Genomic DNA, 26,998 nt, shown 5'->3' on the forward strand with positions numbered 1-26,998 from the left:
CTAGGAATTGAACCCAGGTCCTTTGCAAGAACAAATGGTCTTAAGCACTGAGCCATCTCTCCAGACCCTTGGTGTCTTTCTTAACGATATCTAAAAACAAACCATTAAAACCATTAGCAGTAGGTAAGTCTTGTTTTCTTTCCAGAAGGAATTTACCACTTGAGTCTGAAACACTGTCTTTTCCGATAAGAGGGAAGGCCCAAACTACCTGTGCCAGCCTCTTCACGACCTATAAACCAGCCTTCCTTGCAAAGGGCTCCCTTACACCTTCCCCTGAACAGGCTGGGCTCCTGGGAAGAAGGAAACAGAGAGAGCAGAGCAGGTTCTGGGATGCTGGACCTGACCGAGCTCTGCTGCTGTCGCCAGCTGGAGACTAGCCACCTCGTGGTATACTTTGAACCAGAAACTTCTAAGTACTTGTAGATCTCTCTCTCTCTCTCTCTCTCTCTCTCTCTCTCTCTCTCTCTCTCTCTCTCTCTCTCTCCTCTCTCTCTCTCTCTTTTACAGGGGCGGGGTTGAGACAGGGTTTCTCTGTGTAATAGCCGTGACTGTCCTGGAACTCAGTTGTAGACCAGGCTGGCCTCGAACTCACAGAGATCTGACTGCCTCTGCCTCCTGAGTGCTGGAATTGAAGTTGCGAGACACCACACATAGCAAACATGTAGATATATTAAGGGGAAGTGAGGAAAACCCCTGAGACAGAGTAGGAGGGGCTCTGAGGTAGGGTTATCCCTCGCTGTATATTTTTCCTTAAAAAGGATTTATTTATTTAATTAAAAAATTTTATTTTAATTTTTAAAACTTCTTAAAATGAGTATTAGTGTTTTGCCTGCATGTATGTCTGTGTGAGGGTGTCAGGTCCCCTGGAACTAGAGTTACAGACAGTTGTGAGCTGCCATGTGGGTGCTGGGAATTGAACCTGGGTCCTCTGGAAGAGCAGTCAGTGCTCTTAACCACTGAGCCATCTCTCCAGCCCCTATTTATTTAATTTTTATGTGTATGAATGTTTTGCTTGCATGCATGTTACATGCATGTATGTGAGTGCACCATGTACATCCCTGGTGTTCAGGGAGGTCAGAATAGGGCATCAGATCTTTTGAAACTGGAGTTACAGATGATTGTGAGCTGCTGCTGTGTGGGTGCTGGGATCCAAATCTGGGTCTTCTGCAAGAGCAGCAAGCGCTCTTAACCACTGGACCGTGTCTCTAGCTGCACTCACTACATTTGTAAGCCATTGTACTTCTTGCAGCTCGAGGTCCACATTGTTAATGAGCGATCACTACCAGGATCCAGGGGAGAGCTGTCTCTGTTCCCATGACCTCATGCTCATTTTTATGAGCTGTCTCATTTCCATGAAACCATGCTCGTTTTTTTTTATAAACTCTCTCATTTCCATGGAAGTCATGCTCACTGTCTCATTTTCATGAGATCATGTTCATTTTTATGAACTACTTCAGCCCATCGAGTACGTGCCAAATAGCACTGTTATCAAATGAACAGGGTAAGCAGTATTACCATCCATTTCAAAGCTGGATGTGGTGGTGCAGACCTGTAGCCTCAGCACTTGGAGACAGAGAGAGGACCACAAGTTCGAGACCACATAGCAAGACTGTGTCAAAAGACAAAACAAACCCCCCAAAAGTCATCTTCCCTAAAAAAAAAAAAATATCAAAATCTCTACTTACAGCTCTCAGCTGAGATGAATACCAGGGACGAGGTAGAAGGGTACGAGGTGTAGCTAGTAGGGGGCAGATACAAATTACCGTCCAATTCCGAGTGGTGTGGATTAGCAAGTATTCGGAATAGAGAACATTTGTGCTTGCTTTTGGCTGACGGGAAACATTTCTCCAAAGAAATGGAACATTTACTGGGAGGTAAAGGAGGGGCAGAAATGTACTGCCCCAGTGAGATAATTCCAGGAAGATCGGAGAGGGCCGTGAGGTGAGAGATGGAAACCTGGCAGGAGCAGGAGGCCTTGCCTGGAAAGCTGAGCGCTCAGGATGGTGAGGACAGCTTGACTGGCTAGCATGTTTGCTAGCTATCACAGGCTGAGGGTTTAACTTATCAGCCACGCACTAACACAGCTTGGGGCAGGGGAGAGTCATACTTGGCACAAATTAAATGTACCCAGTGGCTAATGTGGAGAATCTAGACTCTGTTAACTACTTTTCGGGGAAAGGAAAAGGAAGTAACAGTTGTTTGATGTTTAGATTCGAACACTATGAGTTTCCACTCGTCCTTGGGATTGGAGCCTAAAGTCTACAAGGTTCCTTCTGACTCATTCACACGTCAGTCTCCAGCCCTGTGGATGGGCCAGAGAATTAGGTTCTGTGAAACCTTGCTGAGCAGAATCCCCACAACGGCAGATGTGACCAGCCTAACCCTGCTCCAGAAGTTTCTCAGAAGACAGCGGTCCATCCCCTTTCTGTGAATTTTCAATTTGAGGTCATCTTGGACCCCTTTTTTAAAGTGAACAAGCAAACAAGTACCCTCACCTCGAGGGCCATCCTCCTTCATCTTAACATGAGCAGATTTGTCCATTTGCTTGTTGTGTGTGGAGGGGAGGCACATGTGAGCAGTCTGAGGATAACTGGCCAGAATCAGACCTCTCCTACCAGGTTGGGATCTTGAAGACGGAGTTCAGGTCTTCAGGCTTGGCACCTAATACCTGCCAAGCCATTTCGTGGGCCCTGCCTTCTCTTATGTCCTAGGATGGAAATGGATACCGGTGAGAATGTGGAAATAAATAGTCTCCTGAGGACCAATGGTAGCCAGTTTTCAGTACTGAGATGGAATGAATATGTTAGAAATGCAGAGAGGAGCTAGAATATAGCAAAGCACAGCTTTATTAACCTTAGGCCTCTGGGAAGAGCATATGTGGTGCATGTGAGGAGAATATATATTGAGATGGTCTCAGTATCCCAAACTTACGACGTAGCCTTGGATTCCTGATCCTCCTGCCTCCACCTGCAATTCTGGGATTACAGGCATGCATGTTAGATTTGTGTATTGCTGAGGCTTGAACCCACAACCTCCTGCATGTTTAGCGAATGAAACTATATCCCCAGCCCCCAAGAACAGATTAATCTGCTGATCCTATCAGGACAACCAAGAAAAGCCCACGGCAATGGATCAGGTTCTAGTTCAGTGGTTCTCAACTTTCCTAATGCTGTGACCCTTTGAGACAGTTCCTCATGTTATGGTGACCTCCAAACATAAAATTATTTTTGTTGCTACTTCATAACTGTAATTTTGCTACTGTTATGAATCATAATGTAAATATCTGTGTTTTCTGATGGTCATAGGCGACCCCTGTGAAAGCGTTGTTTGCCCCAAATGGGTCTTGACCCACAGTAGTAGTTGAGAAACACTACTCTAGTTGGTAACTCCAATGTTCCCCGAAATACAGCTAAATTTTCATTAGGCTAAAACAGGTGGCCAGCTTCCAGACGGACCACCACTATCCTGGAGTTGTACATGAGTTCGTAGCTAAGAGACAAAGGGAACTGGTCTTGGACAGTTTTCAGCATTTGGAGCCCTAGGTTGGCGCGTGTCCTGCTTTTCCCCCAGGAGACCCTGTTTTCATCGCCTCACGGGTCTAGCATTTTTCTATCCTGCCAGTTTAATCTGCTGGATAAAGTGGGGTGTGAGCTGGGCTCGAAGAGTACTCGCTACACCAGTTCCAAAGGCGACCTGCAGCACCCCCTGGCGGTGCCTGTTGCTGGCCCGCAACACCACGAGCGTCTCTGGAGCTGCCTCCAGGGCAGTGCCCGTTGGGTGCCAGAGGTTAAAACCCTCCTTTGCTACCTCGCTTCTTTCCAAGGGTTTTCACTGCGCTTCAGGCTCGTGACGAGGAGTAGGTGGCATCTGAAATGGGTCTGATAGGAGTGTGTACAGAGCTAGGGTGCTCTCTTTGGGACCTCAAGTGTGGACAGCTAGATGATGGGTCTGGAGTCATACAGTTCCGTCTTCTCGGTATTCCCCAACCTGGTCCCCATCACACTTCCTTTTCTGCCCTGGACATAGAAGAAAGACTGACTGTGATCCCCGAAGCTCCAGAATAGAGGGAGCAGCATCTCTTCCACAGGAAGTGTGCTTAGGAGAGATTCCCAGCCTCAGCCTTTATACACAACGCACAGTAAAAACCTGGAGTGGTCAGTGAAAATTTCTACCCTTGCCACACAGGACACAGATTCAAATGTGGTCATGGATGGGTTGCTGGCCTTCTCTGGCTGTCTCACATTAATTTGTACCTTCTGGGAAGATTCAGGTTCAAACCAGAGCGGGTACAAATGTTGAATAATAGTAATGCGAAGGGTTAGTGGGTCAGTGTGGATGCGTATTGAATCCTAAGCAACAGGCAGCTGATCGAAGCAAAGAAAGACGGCCCAAGGGCCCTTCCGCTTTGGCACCTGGGCCTGGACAGCATTCTCATGGTCTAGAAGAGCTACCAAAGGATTCTCACTCATTTTCTGCTTCCTGCTGAGGCAGACACAGAATTGTACTGGACTGTCTTGAGCTTCGGACCCAAGACTTAGCAGCCTGTGCTGGTTGAGTCAGTAGCAGAAATCCAGGAGATTAGAGTCCTTCCAAATATCATAGAAACAACCCTTTTGCCAGCTACAGATTGCAAATCCTGTTATGTATCCTTTCCTTTTGACTCTCAATAGCTGAAGAACTCAGGCCTGGGCATCCACTCTACTTGATGAAAGGTCTCAGTGGCGGCAACCAAGCCTCTAAGACACATACTCAGGGAGCATGAGCCAGGACTCCAGGCATCAGCTATGTTGTAGCAGATCATCTCTGTGGAATATTATTTTAAGGTGTGTTCCTTTTGTTTATGTTGCATTTGTTTAACTCTGTGAAGCTGTGTTACTTTGTCTGTCTAAAACACCTGATGGGCTAATGAACTGAATGGCCAATAGCGAGGCAGGAGAGAGAAACAGGTGTGGTTGGCAGGCAGAGGGAATAAATAAAAGGAGAAATCTGGGAGGAGCAAGAAGAGAGTTGGAGGAGTGAAGAAGTAGGCAGAGAAGGAGGAGGACTCCAGGGGTCAGCTACCCGTTACACAGCAAGCCATAGAGTAAGATTTACAGAAGCAAGACAATGGGAAAAGTCCAGAGGTAAAAGGTAGAGGGGATTATTTAAAGTTAAGAAAAGCTGGCTAGAAACTAAGCCAAGCTAAGGCTGGGCATTAATAATTAAGAATAAGCCTCCATGTGTGATTTATCTGGGATCTGGGTAGTGGGCCCCCCAAAAGAGCAAAGAGCAAAAAACAAACAACAACACATCTCAGCAAGCTCAGATGCTCATGGGCACCATTATTAAAAAGGACCCTAAAAGCTGGGCAGTGGTGGTGCACACCTTTAATCCCAACACTTGGGAGGCAGAGGTAGGTGGATCTCTGTGAATTTGAGGCTAGTCTGGTCTACAGAGTGAGTTCCATGACAGCCAGGGCTGTTACACAGAGAAACCCTGTCTCAAAAAACAAAACGAACAAACAAAGGGACCCTAGAGACTGAACAGACAACATAAAAGAGAAGGCATTTGGGAGGAGCATGATTTAAGGTCCTGGGAGCAGAGGTTAGGTTGGGCCAAACTCAGAGCTTCAAGGAGGAGCAAGGTTCTTAAACAAATAGGACTCTGAGCAGAGTGTGATGACACACACCTTTAATTTCAGCACTTGATAGTCAGAGGCTGGTAGATCTTTGTGAGTTCAAGGCCAGCCAGGACCCTGTCTCAAAAAACAAAACAAACAACCATGACACTGTCTATACCTAAAGTCTAGAATGGCCTTCAAGACTCATCATAGCCCATCTATCCTGACTCATTAGCCGGCATCCCTTTAGCCTAGAGGCCACTGATCTGCTCTGTGGTCGGTCTACCCTGCCACAGCTGGTAGTGGAGTGAATTGAGATGAAACTGGGTGGGGGGGTGGGGGGGGAGGGGGCGATAGTTAAAGAACACTCATTCTCAGAGTCATGCAAATACAGGGCTTGACCCTAACAACGAGTCTCATCCTTTGTCCTTTCTCTCTTCTGTCTTCACTTCAAGCCTTATGCTCCTGGGGAAGAGACCATTTTCTAACCATCCCCCAGTATCACGGCCGAAGTTCAATAAACATTTGCCAGCGGCCCAACCTCAAGACATGTCTTCTGGGCTGGAAGAAGGAGCACTTGCTGCTTGCTGTTCCAGAGGATCCGAGTTCAGTTGCCAACACCCAGCACAGTAGGTGGTTCAAAACTGCCTGCCTCTAGCTCCAGGGGATCTGACTGCCTTTTCTGGCCTCTCAGGGCAATAGCACTGACTGACACAGGCGCACACGTAAGCATACAATTTAAAAAGAATGTCTTTGACTGGGCGTGGCGGTGCACACTTGTGATGGCAGCGCTAGGGATGAAGAGTCAGAAGGTTCGTGAGTTCCATGGCTTGACCTAATCAGAGAAAACTCGGAGGCACTTGCCTAAATGGGTATCGAATGTATCGGCTCTCTACTTATGAGGCCTGGAACAGCGAACAGGATCAAGCCACTGCTTTTGCCTGCCAGGAAGTGCGGAGCGCTGTGATTGGTCCTTGCTTGGGTAGAAGGGAGAGCCGGGCAGCGTGGGGTCTTCTGGGAAGCCATGGCGTCGCTGAACTCTAAAACCGTGGTCTGCGTCATCTGTTTGGAGAAGCCGAAATACCGCTGCCCGGTTTGCCGCGTGCCCTAGTAAGCCGGGGCTCGTGGGGGTTGGGGAGCGCGAGCACCGGGCCGGGAGGGAGGCCCGGGCTGCGGGCGGGAGGCTCGTACTGCGGCCGGGGGCTGCCGGCCAGAGGGGCGTGTTGCGGCCGCCAGGGCTGACGGCGCCTGTCTTTCTTGTTACAGCTGCTCGGTCACTTGTTTCCAGAAGCACAAAGGTAAGACTCTGGACCGCGGTCGCAGCCCTTGGCCCTTCCTTGCACTCGACAGGGCCCCATGCCCCGGAATCCCAGCACACAGGAGCCCGAAGCAGGAGGATTCCCATGAGGTCAAGGCCAGCCTGGGCAACAGACTGAGATCCTGTCTCAAACCAAAGCAAGTCAACTGCTTTGCTGGAAAAAGCCAGCCCTAGATGTTTTTATTTTTTTTTCTTTCTTCTGTCTTAGCAGTCTATTGTAGCTCTTCGCTATTGCAGAAGCTGCCTGGCCGAGGTGGATTAACCAGCAGCGTTTCTGTCTTTCCAATAACGGTTGTTTTTTGTTTACAAAGAGAAGTTTTCTTTTTCTGTGTGTGGTATTTTGGGACAGGTTCTTTTTTTATATTGTCCAGGCTGCCCTCAAACTTACCATGATCTTGCTTTCTCTACCCCAAATGATAGGATTATAGGAGTACAGACCTGTGCCACCAGGTCTGCCTACGACAAGTTACTGACCTATTGAGAAAAAACCTGGAGATGGAGAAATGGCTCAGCCATTAAGAGCCTCTTGTTGCTTTTCTAGATCTGAGTTTGGTTCCTAGCACCCACCTACTATTTAGGCAACCTGTAGGTCCATTACCAGGGTATCTGATGCTCCTGTCTGGCCTCAACGGCAGCTGCGCACTGCTGTATATACAAATAAAAACAAAACCTTTAAATGAGGTTGGGGGGTGGGGGTCATTTGGGAGTGATGGTACAGACTTGTAACTCCAGCATGGGGGAGGCTGAGGCAGGAGGATCCCTACAAGTTTCAGGCCAGTTTGGCTTCATATTGAGACTGTTGAGAAAGACTGACACCTGGTAAGTTATGTGAGCACACTTTGTGCACAGTAAAAGTGTTTACTTGTGCGTATACATCCACAAATACATTGATTATGTGTGCTTAATAGGTCCTTAAGTATGTATCTTTAAGATTGCCATTATGCTATGTGACTAGAAAGTTTAATTATGGCTTTTTAGTTACTTCTTTTTATTTGTGTGAACCCCTCACTCCCCCCCTCCACTTTTTTGGTAATAGGGTCTTACGTATTCCAGGCTGGCCCTGGATTTACTTAATTCTCAGTCTTCCTGCCGTATATCCCTCTAGTGCTGGGTTTACAGGTGTGTCATCCCACATGGTTTAGATTTTTCTGTTTTTAATATCAGCGTTCAGGAAGCAGAGGCAGTTGGATCTCGAGTTCGAGGACAGCCTGGTTCCAGGAGAGCCAGGACTACACAGAGAGATCTTGTCTTGAAAAAGATAATAAAAACCAAAAAAACCCCACAACCCCCTTTCCCCTCAAAAAAGAAAATCAGCTGGAAATTTTGGTCATCAGTAGCATTTGCCTAGCATGCATAGGCTCTGGGTCTCGTTGGCAGCATGTGTGTGCTTTTTCTGCCCCAGTGGCCTCGATTATTTCTAACAAGAATTTAACAATGTTTTGTTTTTCAAGACAGGTATCTCTGTGTAACCCTGGCTGTCCTGGAACTCTTAACTTTTTTTTAATTTTTATTTTTTGGTCTATTTTGTTTGCAATAAAAAAAAGTTCTAGGACTGGAGGGATGGTTGAACAGTTAAGTGTGCTTGGCACTCTTCCAGACGACCTGAGTTTGGCCCACAGCACACATGTTCGGGGTTCCCAAACACCTGTCACTCCACCTCAGGGGCCCTGACTCCCTCTGGCCTCCACAGGCACTGGTGCCCATGTAGCGTATTCTCTCTGTCTTTGTTACTCTATTTCCCCCACCCCAGGCACAGACCTCTCCCTGCCAAAAATGCTCCTTCCCTGCCTGCCAAAGCTTTCTCCTTTAAGTCTCTGGGCTTCCTCAGGTGGACTCAGGCCAGACCTTTCTTACGTTATCCATCTCTGTAGTGTCTTCCATGACTAAACTCCTCCGATGTGGGAGTCATCTCTATTCCTCGTTGCACATGGTAGCATGCATGAAACTGCCGAGAAAATGTGATGCTGTGGAAGTCACTGCCTCCATTAATCCTGGGGAAAGTCCTGTGAAATTAGGGTGGGGGCACACGGCCACCTGAGCGCAGTCAGCTTCCACAGCCCTTCTGCCCAACTCAGAATTACTCATGGTTTTCTTTGGCCCATCGCTCCATGTGACCTGTCCTCCCTCTCCATCTCTACCTCGTACACATGTCTCTCCCTGGCATGATGGGGAGCTGCAGCCTTGCTGCTGGTACGGAGAGGTTGTGTTTGTGTATGCCTGAAATTTGTGTCTCTCTCAGAGCAGTGCAACCCGGAAGTCCGTCCTGTTGAGAACAGAAGAACAGTGGCTCCTGTCAATACAGAGCCTGAGGAAAACAAAGGTGAGGCGGTCGAGGGATTTCAGAGATAGTACTTGGAAAGGAGAGGAGAGAGGGGGATGGGCAGGGTGCAGAAGGATGGGCTTGGAGCGGCAGCTCTAGTGTCAGGGTGGGTCACAGGTTGTCACCGGTGGTGCTGAGAGCATCCTGAAGCATGGTTCCAGGAAGGGGCAGGGGCCTGGGGTTTGTGTTGAGCCCTGGTAGGCGCACGTGGGAGGCCTCCTTTGAACTGCTGGAGTCTTAGAGTTTAGAGCAGTAATGGACTGTCATTCCACTCAGGTTTCATGCATCCATGTATTCATCTATCCACAGTGCCTCCTGAGTATCATGGCTGCAAGCAGCTCCTCTTGTATCACAAAGAGGTCACAGAAAGGGGATGGGCCTTTTGTCCTTGGAGAAACTTCTAGTATGGGCCTGGGCATATCTACACGGGGATCGTGTTTGGCAGGGTTGTACGGGGTCTAATTCACTGGTCCATCACAGGCCTGGAGTCATGACAGAGGGCAGGTAGGGTGTTAAGAACTACAAAACTGGCCCGGTGGCAGTGGTGGCACACACCTTTAATCCCAGCACTTTGGAGGCGGAGACAGGCAGATCTCTGTGAGTTTGAGGCCAGCCTGGTCTACAGAGTGAGGTCCAGGACAGGCACCAAAACTGCACCTGTCTCGAAAAAAACAAAAAAAACCCACCCCACAAAACTGGGCTGGAGAGATGGCTCAGAGGTTAAACATACTGTTTGCTCTTCCTGAGGTCCTGAGTTCAATTCCCAGCAACCACATGGTGGCTCACAACCATCTATAATGAGATCTGGTGCCCTCTTCTGGCGTGCAGGCATACATGCAGGCAGAACACTATATACATAATAAATTAAAAATATGAATAATAATATTATTGTATGATAAACAAATTTAAAAAAAACCGTGCAAAACCAGACTTCTAGCCTGTAGACCGCAGGAAACATGAACCATCATACACTTGAGGAGCCATTCTGCTAACCTTCCCTGTTCTGCAAGATGGGGCGGCGTTTGCGGGTTTTTCTTAATATTTAATTAATTAATTAATTAATTAATTAATTAATTAATTAATTAATATGTTTTTGGTTTTTTCGAGACAGAGTTTCTCTGTGTAGTTTTGGTGCCTGTCCTGGATCTCACTCTGTAGACCAGGCTGGCCTCAAACTCACAGAGATCCACCTGGCTCTGCCTCCCGAGTGCTGGGATTAAAGGCGTGCGCCACCACTGCCCTGAAAGAGGGGGTGTTTAGTTGTGAAATCAGAGAAGCAGGCTGTTCATTTTATTTGACTGTGACTACTGGTGTGCCCCTCACTATCACACACGTGCACACACGTTGTCAACATGGCTGTCCTGGCTTTCTGAGACCTGACCAGTTGGTTATGCTCTGCACTCCTCAGATGATGATGAGTCTGTAGCTGATTTTCTCAACAGTGATGAGGAAGAAGACAGAGTGTCTCTGCAGAGTTTAAAGAACTTAGGTAAGTCTTGGCTGGGCTTGTTTTTTGTTAACTGTTTTGTTTACTGCTGTAAAGGCAGTGGAACCTGGGAGGATGGAGCCTAAAAAATGAGGCGGACCAAAGTCTCGTGCAACAGCCAACTTCATTCATAACTTTAGACAGTTTATACCCTGAGTGTTAAGAATAATCACCTGGCCGGGCGGCGGTGGCGCACGCCTTTAATCCCAGCACTCGGGAGGCAGAGCCAGGTGGATCTCTGTGAGTTCGAGGCCAACCTGGTCTACAGAGTGAGATCCAGGACAGGCACCAAAACTGCACAGAGAAACTCTGTCTCGAAAAACCACACACACACACACAAAATCACCTGGATAAAGTGTACAATCGCAAAGACAAGCTGCATGAGGCAGAAGCATGTTTTTCCATAGAGGCATATAAAGAAATCAGGCGCTAGTCGGTTGTAGTGAGTTATCTGAGTAAACTCCTATGTGCCCCACCGGGGAGGGGCATGAAAGCACATTCCAAGAACAATTTCCTGTTTCTGAAGAAACACAGGTCACAAAACTCTCGTTTTTTGGCATTTTCTCACAAGTACTCAGAATTCCCTCTGCACGACTCATTCTTGGAGTGTTCCAATACCATTTCCTTTGTATAGGATGTGCGTGGGTCTCTGAGCTGTATTGACAGGGGGCTGAGATACCTCAGGAATCTTGAGGCAAGTGCTCTGCTTCAGGGTGATACATTCAGCACTGTGTTTTCTTCTTTCTTTCTTTTTTTTCTGGACAGAATCTTACTGTATAGTCCTGGCTGGCCTAGCACTCACTGTAAACCATGCTGGCCTCAGACTTGATGCTGCCCTCCTGTCTCTGCCTCCTGATGCAGTATTTCCGTACTCAGAAGAATTGCTATACTGTTGTGTATGATGTGTGGGAGTGTGGGCTTGAGTGCGGTTCCAAGGACAGCTTTCCAGGGGTCTTTCTCTCCTTTGACTCTGGGTCCTGGGGATCACACTGAGGCCACCAGGCCTGCACAGCAGGTCCTTCTACCTGCAGAGCCACCTCACTTGCCCCCTTTTTTTTTTTTTTTGGTTTTTTCGAGACAGGGTTTCTCTGTGTAGCTTTGCGCCTTTCCTGGAACTCGCACTGTAGACCAGGCTGGCCTCGAATTTACAGAGATCCGCCTGCCTCTGCCTCCCGAGTGCTGGGATTAAAGGCGTGCGCCACCACCGCCCGGCTCACTTGCCCCTTTTTATCTTGAAAGATTTACTTGTAAATTGTGTATATCTCTGTGCACCTTAGTACAGGGGCTGGTGGAGGCCAGGAGAGGGCGTGGGGTCCCGGAGCTGTAGTTGTAGGTGGTTGTGAGCCACTCAACACGGGTGTGGGAACTGAACACAGGTCCTCCACAAGAGTAGCAAGTGCATGTCACCCCTGAGCCGTCTCTACCTACCCCTCCTCTGCAGGCACACATAGAAGTCAGAGGACAGTCTCGTCACTAGTGTGGAACTCAGGTCATCAGGCCTGGTGGGTAAGCATCTTTACCTGCTGAACCATTTTGACAGCTTTTTTTTTTTAAAAGATTTATTTATTTATTATATATACAGTGTTCTGTCTGCATGTACACCTGCAGGCCAGAAGAGGGCACAAGATTTCATTACGGATGGTTGTGAGCCACCATGTGGGGTTGCTGGGAATTGAACTCAGGACCTCTGGAAGAACAGCCAGTGCTCTTAACCTCTGAGCCATCTCTCTAGCCCGCCAGCTCTTTTTTTAAGATGGGATTTTTTTTTTTTAATTTTTTTTTTTTTTTTTTTTTTTTTTTAGGGCTGGAGAGATGGCTTAATTGAGTTCTTATGACCTGACTTTCATCTCCAGCATCTCTGCTTATTTAAAACAAGGCAACAAGCTGAGCGCTGTAACCCTAGCACTAGGGCGGTAGAGGCAGGAGGATCCCAGTGTCTTGTTGGCCAGCTGAGCTGATCTGTCGGAATTGGTAAAGGACCCTGCATGAAGAAAATAAGGTGGAAGCCGAGTGTGGTGGGGTGAACTTTAATCCCAGCACTCCCAGCCACAGCTACATAGTGAGAGAGCCTGTCTCAGGGGCTTTGTGGGGGGGGGGGGGGAGTGGAGAACAATTGCAATCGAGGAAGACACCCGGTGTGGACCTCCATGTGTACATAAAATGGGATTTGAGACATCTCATCATGTATGTAGTTCTGGCTGGCTTGGAATTTGAATGTAGTCCGAGCTGACCTCAAACTCAGATCTGCCTGCCTCTGCCTCTTTTGTTTCTAAGGTTGCTTGCTTGTTTTTTCTCCTGGTGGGTCTGGTGTAATCGCAGGTTTTTTTTTTTTTTTTTTTTTTTTTCTTCGTTTTTCGAGACAGGGTTTCTCTGTGTAGCTTTGCGCCTTTCCTGGGACTCGCTTGGTAGCCCAGGCTGGCCTCGAACTCACAGAGATCTGCCTGGCTCTGCCTCCCGAGTGCTGGGATTAAAGGCGTGCACCACCACCGCCCGGCTTTTTTTTTTTTTTTTTTTTTTTTTTGTATATGAGTGCTCTATTGTGCTTGTGTGCCTGCAGGCCAGAAGTGGGCAATAGATCCCATTACAGATGGTTGTGAGCCACCATGTGGCTGTTGGGAGTTGAACTCAGGACCTCCAGAAGAGCAGCCAGTGCTCTTAACTGCTGAGCCATCGCTCCAGCCCCTACTTGCTTGTTTGTAAGATTACTATGTAATATGGTGTGCAGGGTCTTTCCTGTCCAGCCATAGGATTCTGTCAGCAAATCTCCCATCTTGCATATGCCAGGTGTTCTATTGGAATCCTACAGATTTTGCAGGTTGGCATAATTTTGCCTTAAAAATATAGCTCATCTTCTTTGCTTACCTAAGCCTTTCTCCACCTTCAGGCCCAGATTAGGCACTGTTCTAGCTTCCTTCCCGTAGTGCCTTGGTCTTACTAGTAAATTTTACTGCTCTAGTCACACTTGACAGTAGTGATTTGTGCCTCTTACAGCAGCCTGTGGGGCAGACACTGTTACCTGTCTTCCATGCTCACTTTACAGTCTAGTCACAGACTGGGTAATCACCAGGGAGAGGCTAGTGCTCACCACATTTGAATTCTGTGCATGTGTCTGTGGGTATGTGCCACAGAAGCAGAGTCGTCACATCCTCCAGGAGCTGGAGTACAGGTGGTTGTCAGCTGCCTGATTGGGTGCTGGGAATAAACTTGGGTCGTCCCCCCCATTTCCCCCCCCCATTGGTTTCTCCTGGAACTCACAGACATCCTCCTGCCTCTGCCTCCCGAGTGCTGGTATTAAAGGTGTTTACCACCACCACCCAGTGAACTTGGGTCCTTTTAAGAGCAGTGTGTGTTCTTAACCACTGAGCCGTCTCTCTAGCTTAGTCATGCACATTTTTGCAGCACCGCTCCTTTGGTGCTTGTAGTAAAACTTCTGTTATTGGTGCTAATCTCACTTGTGTGTATATGTGCACACAGGCTAGAGGAGGGAGGCATTGAGTCCCCATCATTCTCTACCTTATTCCTTTGAGGTGGAGTCCCTCATTGAGGGCTCACTCACACCTTGGCTAGGCTGGCAGCTCACAAATCTGTGATGTGCCTGTCTGTCTTGCTCAGTGTTGGGTCACAGGTGTGCCTAGGACCATGCTTGGCCTTTAAGTGGGTGCTGAGCAGGAACACTGGTCTCATGCTTTGCGTATCAAGCACTCTTAACTGCTGAGTCATCTTTCCAGCTCAGATCTTTGTTCACATGTATTCTGAAAGTTCATTTGTGAGTAGTCATCTGATGTTCAAGGCAGCTTGGTTCTAGGATGTGTTTCTCAACGATGGTCAAGTCCCTTTTATAAAATGGTGGAATACATATAACTGATGCACTTTAAATCATCTAACCTAATTTGATGCAAACAATGTGTAGTTATGATGAGGAAAAAAGTTCACATTTGGTACAGATGTTAAAATTTGGTTTGTTTTTGTTTTTTGAGACAAGGTTTCTGTGTGGCCCTGGTTGTCCTAGAACTCGCCCTGTAGACCAGGCTGATCTTGAACTCAAAGACATCTGTCTGCTTCTGTCTCCTAAGTGCTGGGATTAAAGGCATTTGTTGAGTGGTTTAGATGTGTGGTTGGTTGTACAGCCTGAGGACATGGGGGTAACAGCATAATGGTTGAGGAGATACAAGCCCTTCATAGTTGATCACACTGGAAACACTTAGCTTTCAGCCTCTGCCCTGGGTTCCCCTTGAACTTAAAAGCTGGCATTGATTTTTAAGGTGAATCTGCAACTTTAAGAAGCTTACTGCTCAACCCACACCTGAGACAGCTGATGGTTAACCTGGACCAGGGTGACGACAAGGCACAGCTGATGAAAGCCTGCATGCAGGAGCCCTTGTTTGTGGAGTTTGCAGACTGCTGTTTAGGAATCGTGGAGCCATCCCACAACAGGGATTCTTAAAACTGAACGTGCTCTATGCTCAAGCTGCCCACTGCTCCTCCTAGGAGGAGGTTGTCTCCAAGGCTGCTGCTGTAGGACACGTAGGTCTTCATCACACGGCTTGCTTCAGACAAGTTGGGGATACTCCAGGTGCAGAGCCTTTATGAAGAGGAAACTTGTAGCCCTGGAGTGATGGCTCAGCTCTTCCAGAGGACCAATCTCCAGCACCCACATGACTGCGAACAGTTGTAGTTACAGTTCCAGAGGATCTGACCCCCTTCTTCTGGCCTTTGAAAGTACTGTAAGCATGTGGTACACAGCCATACAGGCAGGCAAAACTCACACATACATTAAAAATAAAGGGAAAAGGCTATTTATATTTACGTGGTGGTTTTAAATTTATTTCTGGTACAGTTCAGATGTAAATCTTAAATACCAAGTTTATCCATTTGAATTAAAAACTGATAGTGTTACTGAATAAATTTAAGATGTGATTCTGTTGTACATTGCATTGCTCATTGTTCTTGGTAACATTAAATAAATCAATTTATTAAATAGTATTGTTCCTTGATGAACTATATATGTAAGTTTTTCCCCAGCCAAAATTCTAGAGCCAATTTCAGGGTGATTTGGCCCTTTTAAAGTGCTTGTGGATGACCCAGTATCTCTCCTGCTGTAGGGACAACATTCTGGACTGACAGTCACATCTGCTGAACCCGAAGACAGTAAGCTGGGACGTGGTGGCCCTAATCCTGGCTTGGTAGCTAGCACCCCCAGTTCCTGCCAGTGCTGAGGCCACAGTCCTGGCTGGCAGGTACTCTGACCAGAAGCCCTGGCTCACAGACAAGAACTGCTGCTTGCATGTGCAGCTGGAGTCGCTGTGGGAATAGCTTGGCAGTTGATCAGATGTCTTTGGCAAGGCAGCTGGCAGGAAAAGGCCTCATGGAACAAAGGCACTAAAGATCATGTAGGCAGGTGGGGGCAGAAGGGTCACACTTGGACTGGCCTGTGTCTTTCTAGCAGAATCTGATTAAAACCAGTAACACTAGAGTCTGAAGGTTCAGGGCAGATGTCAGCGTACTGAAGTGGAGACTTCCTGCAGTGAAACTTTATCGAGCCCTAGGGAGAAAGAGATGCACTGTGAGTGGCAGGACCCAAAGACACCCCAAAGAGAGAAATCAGGAGTAAAATGTCACATCCACTCAGCGTGACAGGAAACCGTAGGAAGGAAGATCAGAACAGTTCTCTTTACCCCTTGTCAATTTCAGGGAGATTTTGTACATATTATGTAGCATCTTGTTGACTCCATTTCTGTCCTCTGGTCCCTTGTACCAGGCTGGGTATTAACCCAGTCTTACAGAGGAGAACAATGGAGGTTCTGAGATCATGTACCATCACCAAGGTTATCCAGGGCAGGGGCTGAGCTGAGACCAGGCTGTGGGGTCTGCTTTCCAGTGAGACAGGTGGCATAAATAACACACAGGACCTGCCATACATTAACCAAGTGATAGAATTTGAGGAATCTGCCAAATGCAGTGTCATCTGAGGTGGCAAATTATGGCCACACTCATTTCTTAGAAGCGGGACTAATGTCCAACAGTTAACTATGCCACTCTTTAATTCCTTACCCATCTGATAGAGGAGAAAGGGCTGAGGTACATGCCTAACTGAGGAAGAGCCAAACACTCAGGCTAAATGCTTACAAGCAGTTATGAAGGGCTCTGAAGATCCCGGTTTTAGGTGAAACAATGGCAGAAATCCACACTGTAGATTTTGGCTTACTCAGCAGGTTAGGGCTTTGTGCTGCTTCCCCACCCCCCAGAGACGGGCAAGCTTTGTTCACTGCCGTTCTCAGTGAACAACCTGGAGCTGTGGGAAGGACGACAACGGTATCACAGAACGAGAACATACCCGAGGCAGTGCTCTGATGGACGTAATACCAGCCTGATCTTGTTGTGGTGTCTGGAACTTGTTGCTAGGGCTACCCGTGGGAAGCCGGAGGCAGGCATGGGCCACCAGTTTCCTCTGAAAGCCTCGCACACCCACGGCTGAGTTGGCTAGCACCAGTCCCAGGGGCCAGAGGTGGATTACTGCCCCCAGTAGTTTAGTATGTGCTGCGGGCAGCGACGGGCTCAGGGAGCTGGGAGCTCGAGGCATGGGTTTCTCCTCCATACCATCCAGTTCTTTAGAGGCAAGACAGGCCATTCTGATCTTAAAGAGAAAACATTCTTTTATAGCTTTAGGTTTGTCCAGCCTTCTTTCTAAAAGAATTTTCTTTTGCATTCATTTATTCTACATGGAGGTATGCTATCGTGGACATTTTGAAGTCAGGACAACTTACACATCCTGAGATTGATCTTGGGTGGTCAAGATTTAGCCCTCGCCGGGTGGTGGTGGCGCACGCCTTTAATCCCAGCACTCGGGAGGCAGAGCCAGGCGGATCTCTGTGAGTTCGAGGCCAGCCTGGGCTACCAAGTGAGTTCCAGGAAAAGGCACAAAGCTACACAGAGAAACCCTGTCTCGAAAAACCAAAAAAAAAAAAAAAAAAAAAGATTTAGCCCTCTTTAAAAAAATAAAATAGCTAGGCGGTGGTGGTGCACACTTTTAATCCCAGCAATAGGGAGGTAGAGGCAGGTGGATCTCTGTGAGTTCAAGGCCAGGCTGGTCTGTAAATCAAGTTCCAGGATAGCTAGGGCTACACAGAGAAACCATGCCTTGAAAAACCAAATAAGTCATTTATTTTTGTGCGTATGCATGTTTTATGCATGTGTGTGGGCATGAGCATGCCAGGGTATGCTTGTGGAGGTCAGAAGACGATTTTGAGAGTTTGTTCCTACCACAAGGGTCCTCGGGCTCAGACACCTCCGCCTGCTGAGCCATCTCACTAGCTCTTTGCAGCTCTCTTTCTGGAAACATCAGCTTGACAGGTAAACTGAAGGGCCGTGGCTGCGATGCCCTGACTAAACAGCTCCACGTGGCAGAGCGTGAAGAAAGTGCAATTCTGTTGGCAGTTTGTCCCTAGAGTCGCTCATTCCACACTACTTCCACAGCCGCCCTGGACTGGAGCTGCCTCTGTCCATCTCACCATACAGGGGGACACACGGCTTAGAGGCTGCATGGCCTGCCAGCATGCCGCCACCCGGCAGTGCCAGAGACGTCCGTCAGGCCTGTCTGGAGCCCAGTCTCCAGTGCTGCCCACCCTGGCCTCTGGTCATACTCACTCTCCACCTATGCCACGCGCGCTTGATGACCGTGGCCGCCGTGTGTAGCCTTCTGATGTGTTTCCGGGTTAGCCAGGACCGAACAGCTAAGGAAACAGCAGAGACAGCACGACGAGTGTTAGAGCTGTTAGTCATGTGGCCAATACCGGGGTTGACGTGGAAATGTGAAATCTGTTTTTCCAGTGATGCACTATGTCAATACATAAGGCAAAATGGGGCTTAAGAGTCACTCCTGAGCCTGGCAGTGGTGGCACACACCTTTAATTCTAGCACTCAGGAGGCAAAGGCAGGTGGATCTCTCTTAGTTCGAGGCCAGCCTGGTCTACAGAGCGAGTTCCAGGACAGGCACCAAAACTACACAGAGAAACCCTGTCTTGTTAACCGCCCCCCCCCCCCAAAAGTCACTCCTAGAAAGATTGCTCAGTGGTTAAAATGCTCTTGCAGGTCACCCAGATTTGGTTACCAGCACTCACATGGTGATTCACAGCCTCTTCCCCCCCCCCCCCCCCCCCCAGACAAGGTTTCTCTCTGTAACTTTGGAGCCTGTCCTGGAACTTACTCTGTAGCCCAGGCTGGCCTCGAACTCACAGAGATCCGCCTGCCTCTGCCTCCCGAGTGCTGGGATTAAAGGCGTGCGCCACCACTGCCCTGCTTTTCACAACCTTTTGACTCTAGTTCTAGATTTAATGCCCTTCTGGCCTCCAAGGGCACCCACCCACACGGTACACATATATAGTCACATGAACGTGTGCGTACACACACACACACACACATTATATTGCCCACAATCTTGTAGATACCCACATTGAAGGGCACCTGGGAGCTCTTAACTGGCAAGGACCCAGGCTACCACTGATCTCAGACTCAGTCCTCAACAGTGCCCCAAGGAACAAGAAAGATCTGGATTATCTGTGCCTTATAAATGTATTTTGGCTTGTGTGGGCATGTAACTCCATGGTATAGCACTTGCCTAGCATGAGTGAAGCCCTGGGTTTAATTCATGGCACTGAAAAAAGACAAATTATTTTCATTTTCAAAATGTCAGGACTGTGTTAGTCACACCCATCATATGTTATCAGCCTCACCAATAGGTGGCTGGGTCCCACCTACCTGCCTGAATGAGCACCACAGCCCGCCTCTGTTTCTCCTGCTTTTGGAGACGGTGTCGCCTCCAGCCACACTGGATGCAGCGGGCACACTGCTCCAGCATCTGGGCACGCCCACATTCCAGAAGCTCTAGCTGAGAGAAGAGGAATCCACTGAGGTCCTGGGCCCTCTTCCCCCTACCCTGAGGACGGTCTACACTTGCAGTTGGCGCCTGTAGTCTCGTCCCCCAGCCACTTTACCATGGAGTCAGTCATGAAAATCTTTGTCCTGCCACAGTACAGTGGGACTTGTGTGGTCTCGGCTGGGTCACCGGGAGTGCTTGCTGTCTGAATTAAAGCTGGCAGAGCATGGAGAATGTCTTGTAGTAGAGGCTGCAGTGTGGCCTCCTTGGCACAGAGAGGCTGCTCTGGGGGTGGGAGAAAGGCTTCATCAGTGCCTGCTTGTTCCCACACGCTTCTGTAGCCTGAAGAGACTGATCTCCCTAGAGATCTCCTTAGAGCCCTCTAAGCCTCTTCCTTCCGTTCTGGATCTAGTCATTTGTAGAGGTAGTCCTGATGTCCCTCACAGTCCTGGCTGTTTGGGAGTGTTCTGAAGCCCCCACTGCCCCATGTCTCCTTGGCCACTCCCTCAGCCCCAGCCCTTAGCCCTTACAGTCAGCCACGTGGAGAAAAGGAAGCCATACCCAGCTGTGGGAAAGCCCTCCCAAGCTTGCCGGGCTGCCCCTGTGTGGGAGGGTTTACCTGAGGGCTCTGACCACAGTTAGCGGCCCAGCGCCTCTCTGGAGACAGAAGCCACCAAAGCAGATGCAGGAGACGAGAGATGAGAGACATCCACAGAATGGACCAGGGCCCAGAGGGCTTGTTGGTAAGAGAGACAGGAGAGCAAACCATGGAGAGGAGAAAGGAGAGGAGGAGGAGGAGAGGGGCACAACTCCAGGACAAAGAGCTGGCTGGTGGGCCAGAAGGGGGCTGGAGCTGGGGAGCCGCCGTGCTTGGGCTGCTGTCTGCCCTAGTCCCCATGTCTGTCCCTCCATCTGCCCCTGGGCCTCTGCATCCCCACATTCTTTTTTTCAATTATGTATACAGTGTTCTGTCGGCATGTGTCCCTGCAGGCCAGAAGAGGGCACCAGATCTCATTATAGGTGGTTGTGAGCCACCATGTGGTTGCTGGGAACTGAACTCAGGTCCTCTGGTAGAGAGCAGCCAGTGTTCTTAACCGCTGAGCCATCTCTCCAGCCCCAACACATCCTTAGTTATGGACAGCTACACTGTGCCCACGAAGCTCGACTTTTGCCCCAGTGCTCTGTACATGTCTCCTCCTTTGACGCCTCCTGGGACCTGGAGCTCAAGCTGGCCATGCAGGGCTGGTCCAGATTCCTCAGCTTTCCCTTCTGCCTGCTCATCCCACAGCAAGGCCGAGCTCACCTTGTTTTTGTCTTCCTCTGTATCTGCATGGAGCCATGCCTACCAACACTGACCAGTTTTGCCCACTTGTTACTCAGCTGCCCACAGCTCTGGCTTCTCCTTGGGTGGCTCCACGGCCTCACCCCCAAAACCTTCCACAAAGCCCGCAGAGTGGACGAGAGCATGAGGTAGATGGAACATTGGCTCTCTCCCCTGAAGGGGCCCTCTCATCTACCCAGGAAATGAAGTCCATGTTTCTTGATTAGGGCCCACCTGGCACCCTAGCCTTACCTGTCACGTCTACGTTGTCTCGTGCCTGGAGGATTTTGTTCAGATTACCTGTCACGTGCCGTGGTTGTCAACTGGCTAACCCAGTTTATACCCACATACTACCTCCTCTAAAATGTTTCCCCATGCCCACATCGCCTGGCATCAGAGTGAGCTCTGTGCCTTTCTCCGCCCTTGTCATCGGGGTTCGTCCCCACATTGTGCCGACAACCATTTGTCTCCGGACCCTCACCTCTGAGGAGGTTCACCTAAGTCCTCAGCAACTGATGGCTGAACAAATGACAGAAAATGGGCCCCACTCACCGGTGGGCCCTTTGGCAGAACACAGGCCCCAGAGGCCAGAGGATGTGTGAGGTCGGAGCCTTCTCAGCAATTTATATCGTTCCACGAAGTTCTGGTGAGAGACCCTGGAAACCAAAGTAGGCAAAAAGAGAATGACCGTGAGCCAGGTGTCTAGCTGGGGCTCAAAGCCAATGCTGCCCAACCATCCCTACTGAATGGAGGTTTGTTCTAGAGATGCCAAGGGCCACTCAGTGGGAAGCCTGAAGATACCCTTTAAAATCAAGCCTGTGGTTTCTCTGTGTAACAGCTCTGGCTGTCTCAGAACTCACTCTGTAGACCAGGCTAGCCTTGAACCCAGAGATCTGCCTGTCTCTGCCTCCCTAGTGCTGAGATTAAAGGCATGTGCCACTACGCCCTACTTTATGTGTAGAGTTTTAAAAACTTTACTTTATGTATATGAGAGTTTGCCTGCATGTATGTCTGTGCACCATGTGTATGTGGTGCCTGTGGAGGCCAGTGGAGGGCTTTAGAGCCCCTGGAACTCGAGTTATAGATGGTTGTGAGCTGCCATGTAGGAGCTGGGAACTGAACCCCATCTTCTGGAGAACAGCCGGTGCTCTTAACCCTGAACCATCTCTCAAGCCCCAGACCCTTTCTAAAAGAAAAATAAAAAAAGATTTATTTTTACTATATTTAATTGTGTCTGTGTGTGGGGTGAGTGTGTGGGTGGGGTGTGTGGGTATGTGCCTGTAAGTGAAGGCGTCGATGGCGGCCAGAGGGGCTGGGCCGTCCTGGAGCTGGACCTACAGGCAGTTGTGATCTGCTTATGTTGTGGATGCTGGGAGCCAAACTTGGGTCTTCTGCAAGAGTGGTATGTACTCTTTTTTTTTTTTTTTTTGGTTTTTCGAGACAGGGTTTCTCTGTGTAGCTTTGCGCCTTTCCTGGGACTCACTTGGTAGCCCAGGCTGGCCTCGAACTCACAGAGATCAGCCTGGCTCTGCCTCCTGAGTGCTGGGATTAAAGGCGTGCGCCACCACCGCCCGGCGGTATGTACTCTTAACCTCAGTCATCCATTTCTCTGGCACCCACCCAGGGCTCTTGTCGATTTTTGAAACAGGGTCTCACTCTAGCCCAGGCTGGCCTCAGACTCACTAATAGCTCAGGCTGGCCTCAGACTTGTGTTGCTCTTCCTGTCTCAGCATCTCAAGTGCTGGGGTCAGAGGTGTGTGCTACTGTGTCTGGCTCATACTTAACTTTCTTGTTTCTACAGGAACGTAGGCCCTACATGGGCAGACATTATACAACGAGTGGCTGAGGAGATGGACAGGTGCCATCCCTTTGCCTTCTGCGTGGACTGACACAGACAGTTCTCCTCAGCCCTACCTCCCTCTGTCTGGCCCAAGTTCTGAGTGCCACCAGGCTCTGGCCCTACCACAATGTGGCTTACTTACCGGATGGGAAAGCCGGCAGCACTGATGTGGATGGTCTCTACAAGGCCACAGGCCTCCAACTGACTCAGGACCTGCAAGGGTGGGGAGACAGAGCAAGCATCTACAAGCTAGAAAAGCTATTTCTTTTGCACATCTCTGGTCCTGAACTCCAATGACAGGCAGGGTTGGCTGAAAGAGATGTCTGTCTCCATGGGACCATGAGAAACCAAGGGGGCTGAAGATCTCCCTGCTAGAAGAGGTCCTGGTGGAGCCGCAAAGGCCCTGTCTGGTACCTGGCTCCTGCTACAGCTAAGGTCTGCAATGGTCCTGGCTGTCTGTCACCTGTCCAGGGCTGACACCACTTCACAATACAGAACTATATTCTCTTGCGGCATCAGAGCCGCTCCAGCAAGGAAGGTTATACTGCGAAGAGTCTTACTTGATTTGAACCCAGAACTTTACCACACAGCCAAGTTATCTTGGCTACACAGCCACATTTACCAGGTGACTGTTGGAAATTCTTCAGTGCGGTCCAGCACTCACACATCATCTATACCCCCTCAGAACCTGAAACCTTGAGGAATGATTTTGTGTAAACTAGAAAATGAGATTAACAATCCAGAGACAGCCGTACTGCATAGACTGTAGAGATGTTAAATCACAAAACACCCATTGCCCCGAGCAGGTTCAGTCTCTTGTCAGAGATAGGATAGGTGAGCAGGGAGCATGATGTTCTAGAGTCCCCATGTGCCACCTTGGCGAGGCCTTGGTGCAGTGTACAGAACATACAACAACACATGCTCGCCCAGCCAGAGCATGGGAAATAAGCCCTCCTTAATGTCAGGCCCAGCCTCACAGACTGCCTGTGATCACTCCATCTGGAGACGCTCTCCCCTTAGGCCTTGCCAGATGGGGTTTGATGCTAGGCAGCTGTAACTCAGGGTTAGTTACCTCTTCCTGGAGGAAGGTCTGTGGCTGATTCTGGCTGTTGGGCTTGATACAGCGAATGTAGTGGGGTGTTGTGCTATGTAGGACCTGAAGGAGCTGTTCCAGTGAGGCCTGCAGACGGAGAAATCTGGGGTAAGGCAGGATTGGGGCAGCTCCGGGTCATAAGCTGAATTCTGGTTAGTGAGTAGATTATGTCCTTGGTGGCCCTCCCAGCCTTGAGAACAGGACCCACATATGCCCTGGGAACTACTGGAAATTCCCCTCTCTCATCCCGGGACTCTGTGTAACAGCCCTGGCTGTCCTAGAGCTTGCATTGTCCATCAGGCTGGCTTCAAACTCACAGAGATCCACCTGCCTCTGCCTCCCGAGTGCTGGGACTAGAGGTGTGCGCCACCACCGCCACCAGGTGGCTTGAAAGTTTTTAAAGAACATGTGCAAAGCAGAGTTTAACCACCCATTACTTCTCACCCTTCCTCCAGGGATGCTTCGGGACCAGTGGCTCTCACTGGCTGACCCTCTGGTCTGGGGCTTGTCCCTTTCCTACAGAACAGCTGCACAGCACTCCTGCTGTTCTGCGATGTGCCAGAGATGTGACTCAGACAGTCAACTGTTGTCACAGCTCAGCCTGTGCAGGTATAGTCAGTAGTGTCTGATGCTGTGGCTGGAGCACGCTCCTCAGACAATAAACCTGGGTTTCCCAGGGTGCCCTCTCAAATGATGGTAAAGTGGGGGTTAACATATGAACAGGGACAAATAAAAAAGTGGCAGGGTGGGTGACCAAGTGGCCCTCCCAGCCTTGAGAACAGGACCCACATATGCCCTGGGAACTACTGGAAATTCCTCTCTCTCATCCCGGGACTCTGTGTAACAGCCCTGGCTGTCCTAGAGCTTGCATTGTCGATCAGGCTGGCTTCAAACTCACAGAGATCCACCTGCCTCTGCCTCCCGAGTGCTGGGACTAGAGGTGTGTGCCACCACTGCCACCAGGTGGCTTGACTAAGAGATCCCAGGAAGGTGAGCAGAAAGGAAGCAGGTAACACCCAGGGAAGTGGTAGTCTGGGCCAGCCAACACAGGCTTTGAACAGGGCAGTCAGAGCTCCATAGAAAGTGCTACTCTTCTGTGACTGCCCCACTGGCAGGGGTGAGAGCCCCCATCCTGTCCTATCCCGTGGTGTTGTCCGTTTCCTGTGGTCTTCAAGCATAAACCTGAAGAGACCAGGACCATTCCTGCATGGCACGCTACTGACCCCTAGTGAACAGCCCCAATCCTGAGGGGGGCTCAACAGACAATTAGAGTGAACTGAAGAGACCAGGACCATTCCTGCATGGCACGCTACTGACCCCTAGTGAACAGCCCCAATCCTGAGGGGGGCTCAACAGACAATTAGAGTGAACTGAGCACTTCATATCAGCACCACCAGACCCACCTTGAACTTGGACACCACAGTCAATGCAGGAGCCCTGCTCTGGCCAGACAGCTCCTCCTGGGTCTTCTCTTCAGGGTTAGCAGGAAATAGCATCATGAGCAGAGGGTCTTGGGACTGCTGCAGGAGCCCAGTCAGTTCAGGGGGAACAGGGTCCTGTTGGGAAAGGGCAAGGGTGGCAGGCAGGTAAGCTGCTTCCCAGTGCTGGCCACTGCTCTGGCACCCCTACCCAAGCACGAGGCTTCTTGAAGAGCAGGGCTGGAGTCCCAAGCAGAGTGGGTCTGCTGGCCAAGAGGAGACACAGGCCACTTCCAGCAGGTCAGGATGGATTAGCAAAGATCTCAGGCAGGGCTCAAGAGGGTGGCACATCTGACGGAGGACTGATCTCCACAGTATATAAAGAACTCAAGAAACCAGACATCAAAATACTGAACAGTCCAATTAAAAAATGGGCTGAAGAGCTAAACAGAGAATTCTCAAAACAAGAATCACAAATGGCTGAAAGACATTTAAAGAAATGCTCAACATCCTTAATCATCAGAGAAATGTAAATCAAAACAACTCTGAGATACCATCTTACACCTGTCAGAATGGCTATGATCAAAAACACTAATAACAGTCAATGTTGGAGAGGATGCAGAGCAAAGGGAACACTCCTCCACTGTTGGTGGGAATGCAAGCTTGTACAACCACTGTGGAAATCAGTATGGTGGTTTCTCAGAAAATTGGGAATCGAACTACCTCAAGACCCAGCCATACCACTCTTGGGCATATACCCAAGGAATGCTGATTCATACCACAAAGATACATGCTCAACTATGCTCATAGCAGCACTATTTGTAATAGCCAGAACCTGGAAACAACCCAGATGCCCGTCAACTAAAGAATGGATTAAGAAAATGTCGTACATATACACAATGGAGTACTACTCAGCAGAGAAAAACAATGACAGCATGAAATTTGCAGGCAAATGGATGGAACTAGAAAACATCATCCTGAGTGAGGTAACCCAAACCCAGAAGGACAAACATGGTATGTACTCACTCATAAGTGGATTCTAGATATAAAGCAAAGAACAATCAGACTACAACCCACAGAACCAGGGAGGCTATATAGCAGGGGGGACCCTAGGATGACTGTGGCTTATATTAAGTTTTGGTTTTACTCAATTATTGGGCAAGCCTCAATGAAACATTTCACTATTAGGATAAGAATTTATATTGTATCAAGCTAATAACAGAAAAATAAATTTAAAAAAAGTGAAAAAAAAAAAAAAAGAGGGTGAGCCTGGGTTTTGAGGAGACTCAGGAGAGAAGATGCCAGTTAGGAACTACTTTGTGTGTGCAGCAGTGACTCGGCCCAGGCGCACCTTGTTCTTTTCCACCAGGCCTTCTGTGTGGTAGCGTACGGGTCCTGCGAAGTGCACGACCACAAAGCTGGGCTCCCGGCTGAGCTTACTCTGGCCCAGGCAGGGCTGGCCTGCCAGTGCACTCTCGATGCGGGTCTGTAGCTGCGCTGCACTGCTCGGCCGGTTAAGGCGGCATTCCTGTGGGGTGGGAGCGGGCAGTCATCACAGTGACGAGGTCTTACCACATCTTCACTGTCCTGGCTGTCGGGCCCCCGGGGCAGCAGAGCTGTAACACAGGCACAACAACAGCAACTCCGGGGAGAGAGCACAGGGACTGGCACGCTTATTTGCAGATGTGGGAGAGAGACGGACTGAAGAGCACACAGAACAGTCACCAAGGC

General features: G+C 49.3%; 2 protein-coding genes across 7 annotated transcripts in view; one reads left to right on the forward strand and one right to left on the reverse strand.

Moving 5' to 3' along the window:
• The first annotated feature begins 6,365 nt into the window (after positions 1–6,365).
• On the forward strand, positions 6,366–15,706 carry Znhit3 (zinc finger HIT-type containing 3). 2 transcript variants are annotated; one of them, XM_052759544.1, is made up of 6 exons: positions 6,366–6,709; positions 6,866–6,897; positions 9,157–9,237; positions 10,646–10,726; positions 12,165–12,229; positions 12,526–12,748. In XM_052759544.1, exons 1-6 carry the CDS (start codon positions 6,624–6,626, stop codon positions 12,556–12,558), a joined length of 378 nt encoding a protein of 125 aa, XP_052615504.1. In that variant the 5' UTR covers positions 6,366–6,623; the 3' UTR covers positions 12,559–12,748. The 2 variants fall into 2 exon arrangements, with proteins under 2 accessions (XP_052615504.1, XP_052615503.1); XM_052759543.1 differs by lacking the exons at positions 12,165–12,229; positions 12,526–12,748 and adding an exon at positions 14,986–15,706 and having other exon boundaries at positions 6,534–6,709.
• A 123-nt stretch (positions 15,707–15,829) lies between these two features.
• Positions 15,830–26,998, reverse strand: part of Myo19 (myosin XIX) — a 32,567-nt gene continuing 21,398 nt past the window's right edge. For 2 of the 5 annotated variants that reach the window (XM_052759521.1, XM_052759525.1), the window contains 10 exons: positions 26,619–26,795; positions 25,253–25,405; positions 23,829–23,936; positions 22,899–22,969; positions 21,469–21,572; positions 19,714–19,880; positions 19,478–19,607; positions 18,368–18,453; positions 17,058–17,357; positions 15,830–16,265 (listed from right to left, as the gene is read on the reverse strand). In XM_052759521.1, the coding sequence (XP_052615481.1) occupies positions 16,137–16,265; positions 17,058–17,357; positions 18,368–18,453; positions 19,478–19,607; positions 19,714–19,880; positions 21,469–21,572; positions 22,899–22,969; positions 23,829–23,936; positions 25,253–25,405; positions 26,619–26,795 (1,425 nt within the window). In that variant the 3' untranslated portion in view covers positions 15,830–16,136. Of the gene's footprint in view, positions 16,266–17,057; positions 17,358–18,367; positions 18,454–19,477; positions 19,608–19,713; positions 20,332–21,468; positions 21,573–22,898; positions 22,970–23,828; positions 23,937–25,252; positions 25,406–26,618; positions 26,796–26,998 lie in introns of those variants that run through there. The other 3 variants (XR_008222631.1, XM_052759524.1, XM_052759523.1) reach the window with 3 other exon arrangements.

Source organism: Peromyscus californicus, unplaced genomic scaffold (assembly GCF_007827085.1).
Source record: "Peromyscus californicus insignis strain IS unplaced genomic scaffold, ASM782708v3 Scaffold_3__1_contigs__length_106647218, whole genome shotgun sequence".
Taxonomy (NCBI): Eukaryota; Metazoa; Chordata; class Mammalia; order Rodentia; family Cricetidae; genus Peromyscus; species Peromyscus californicus.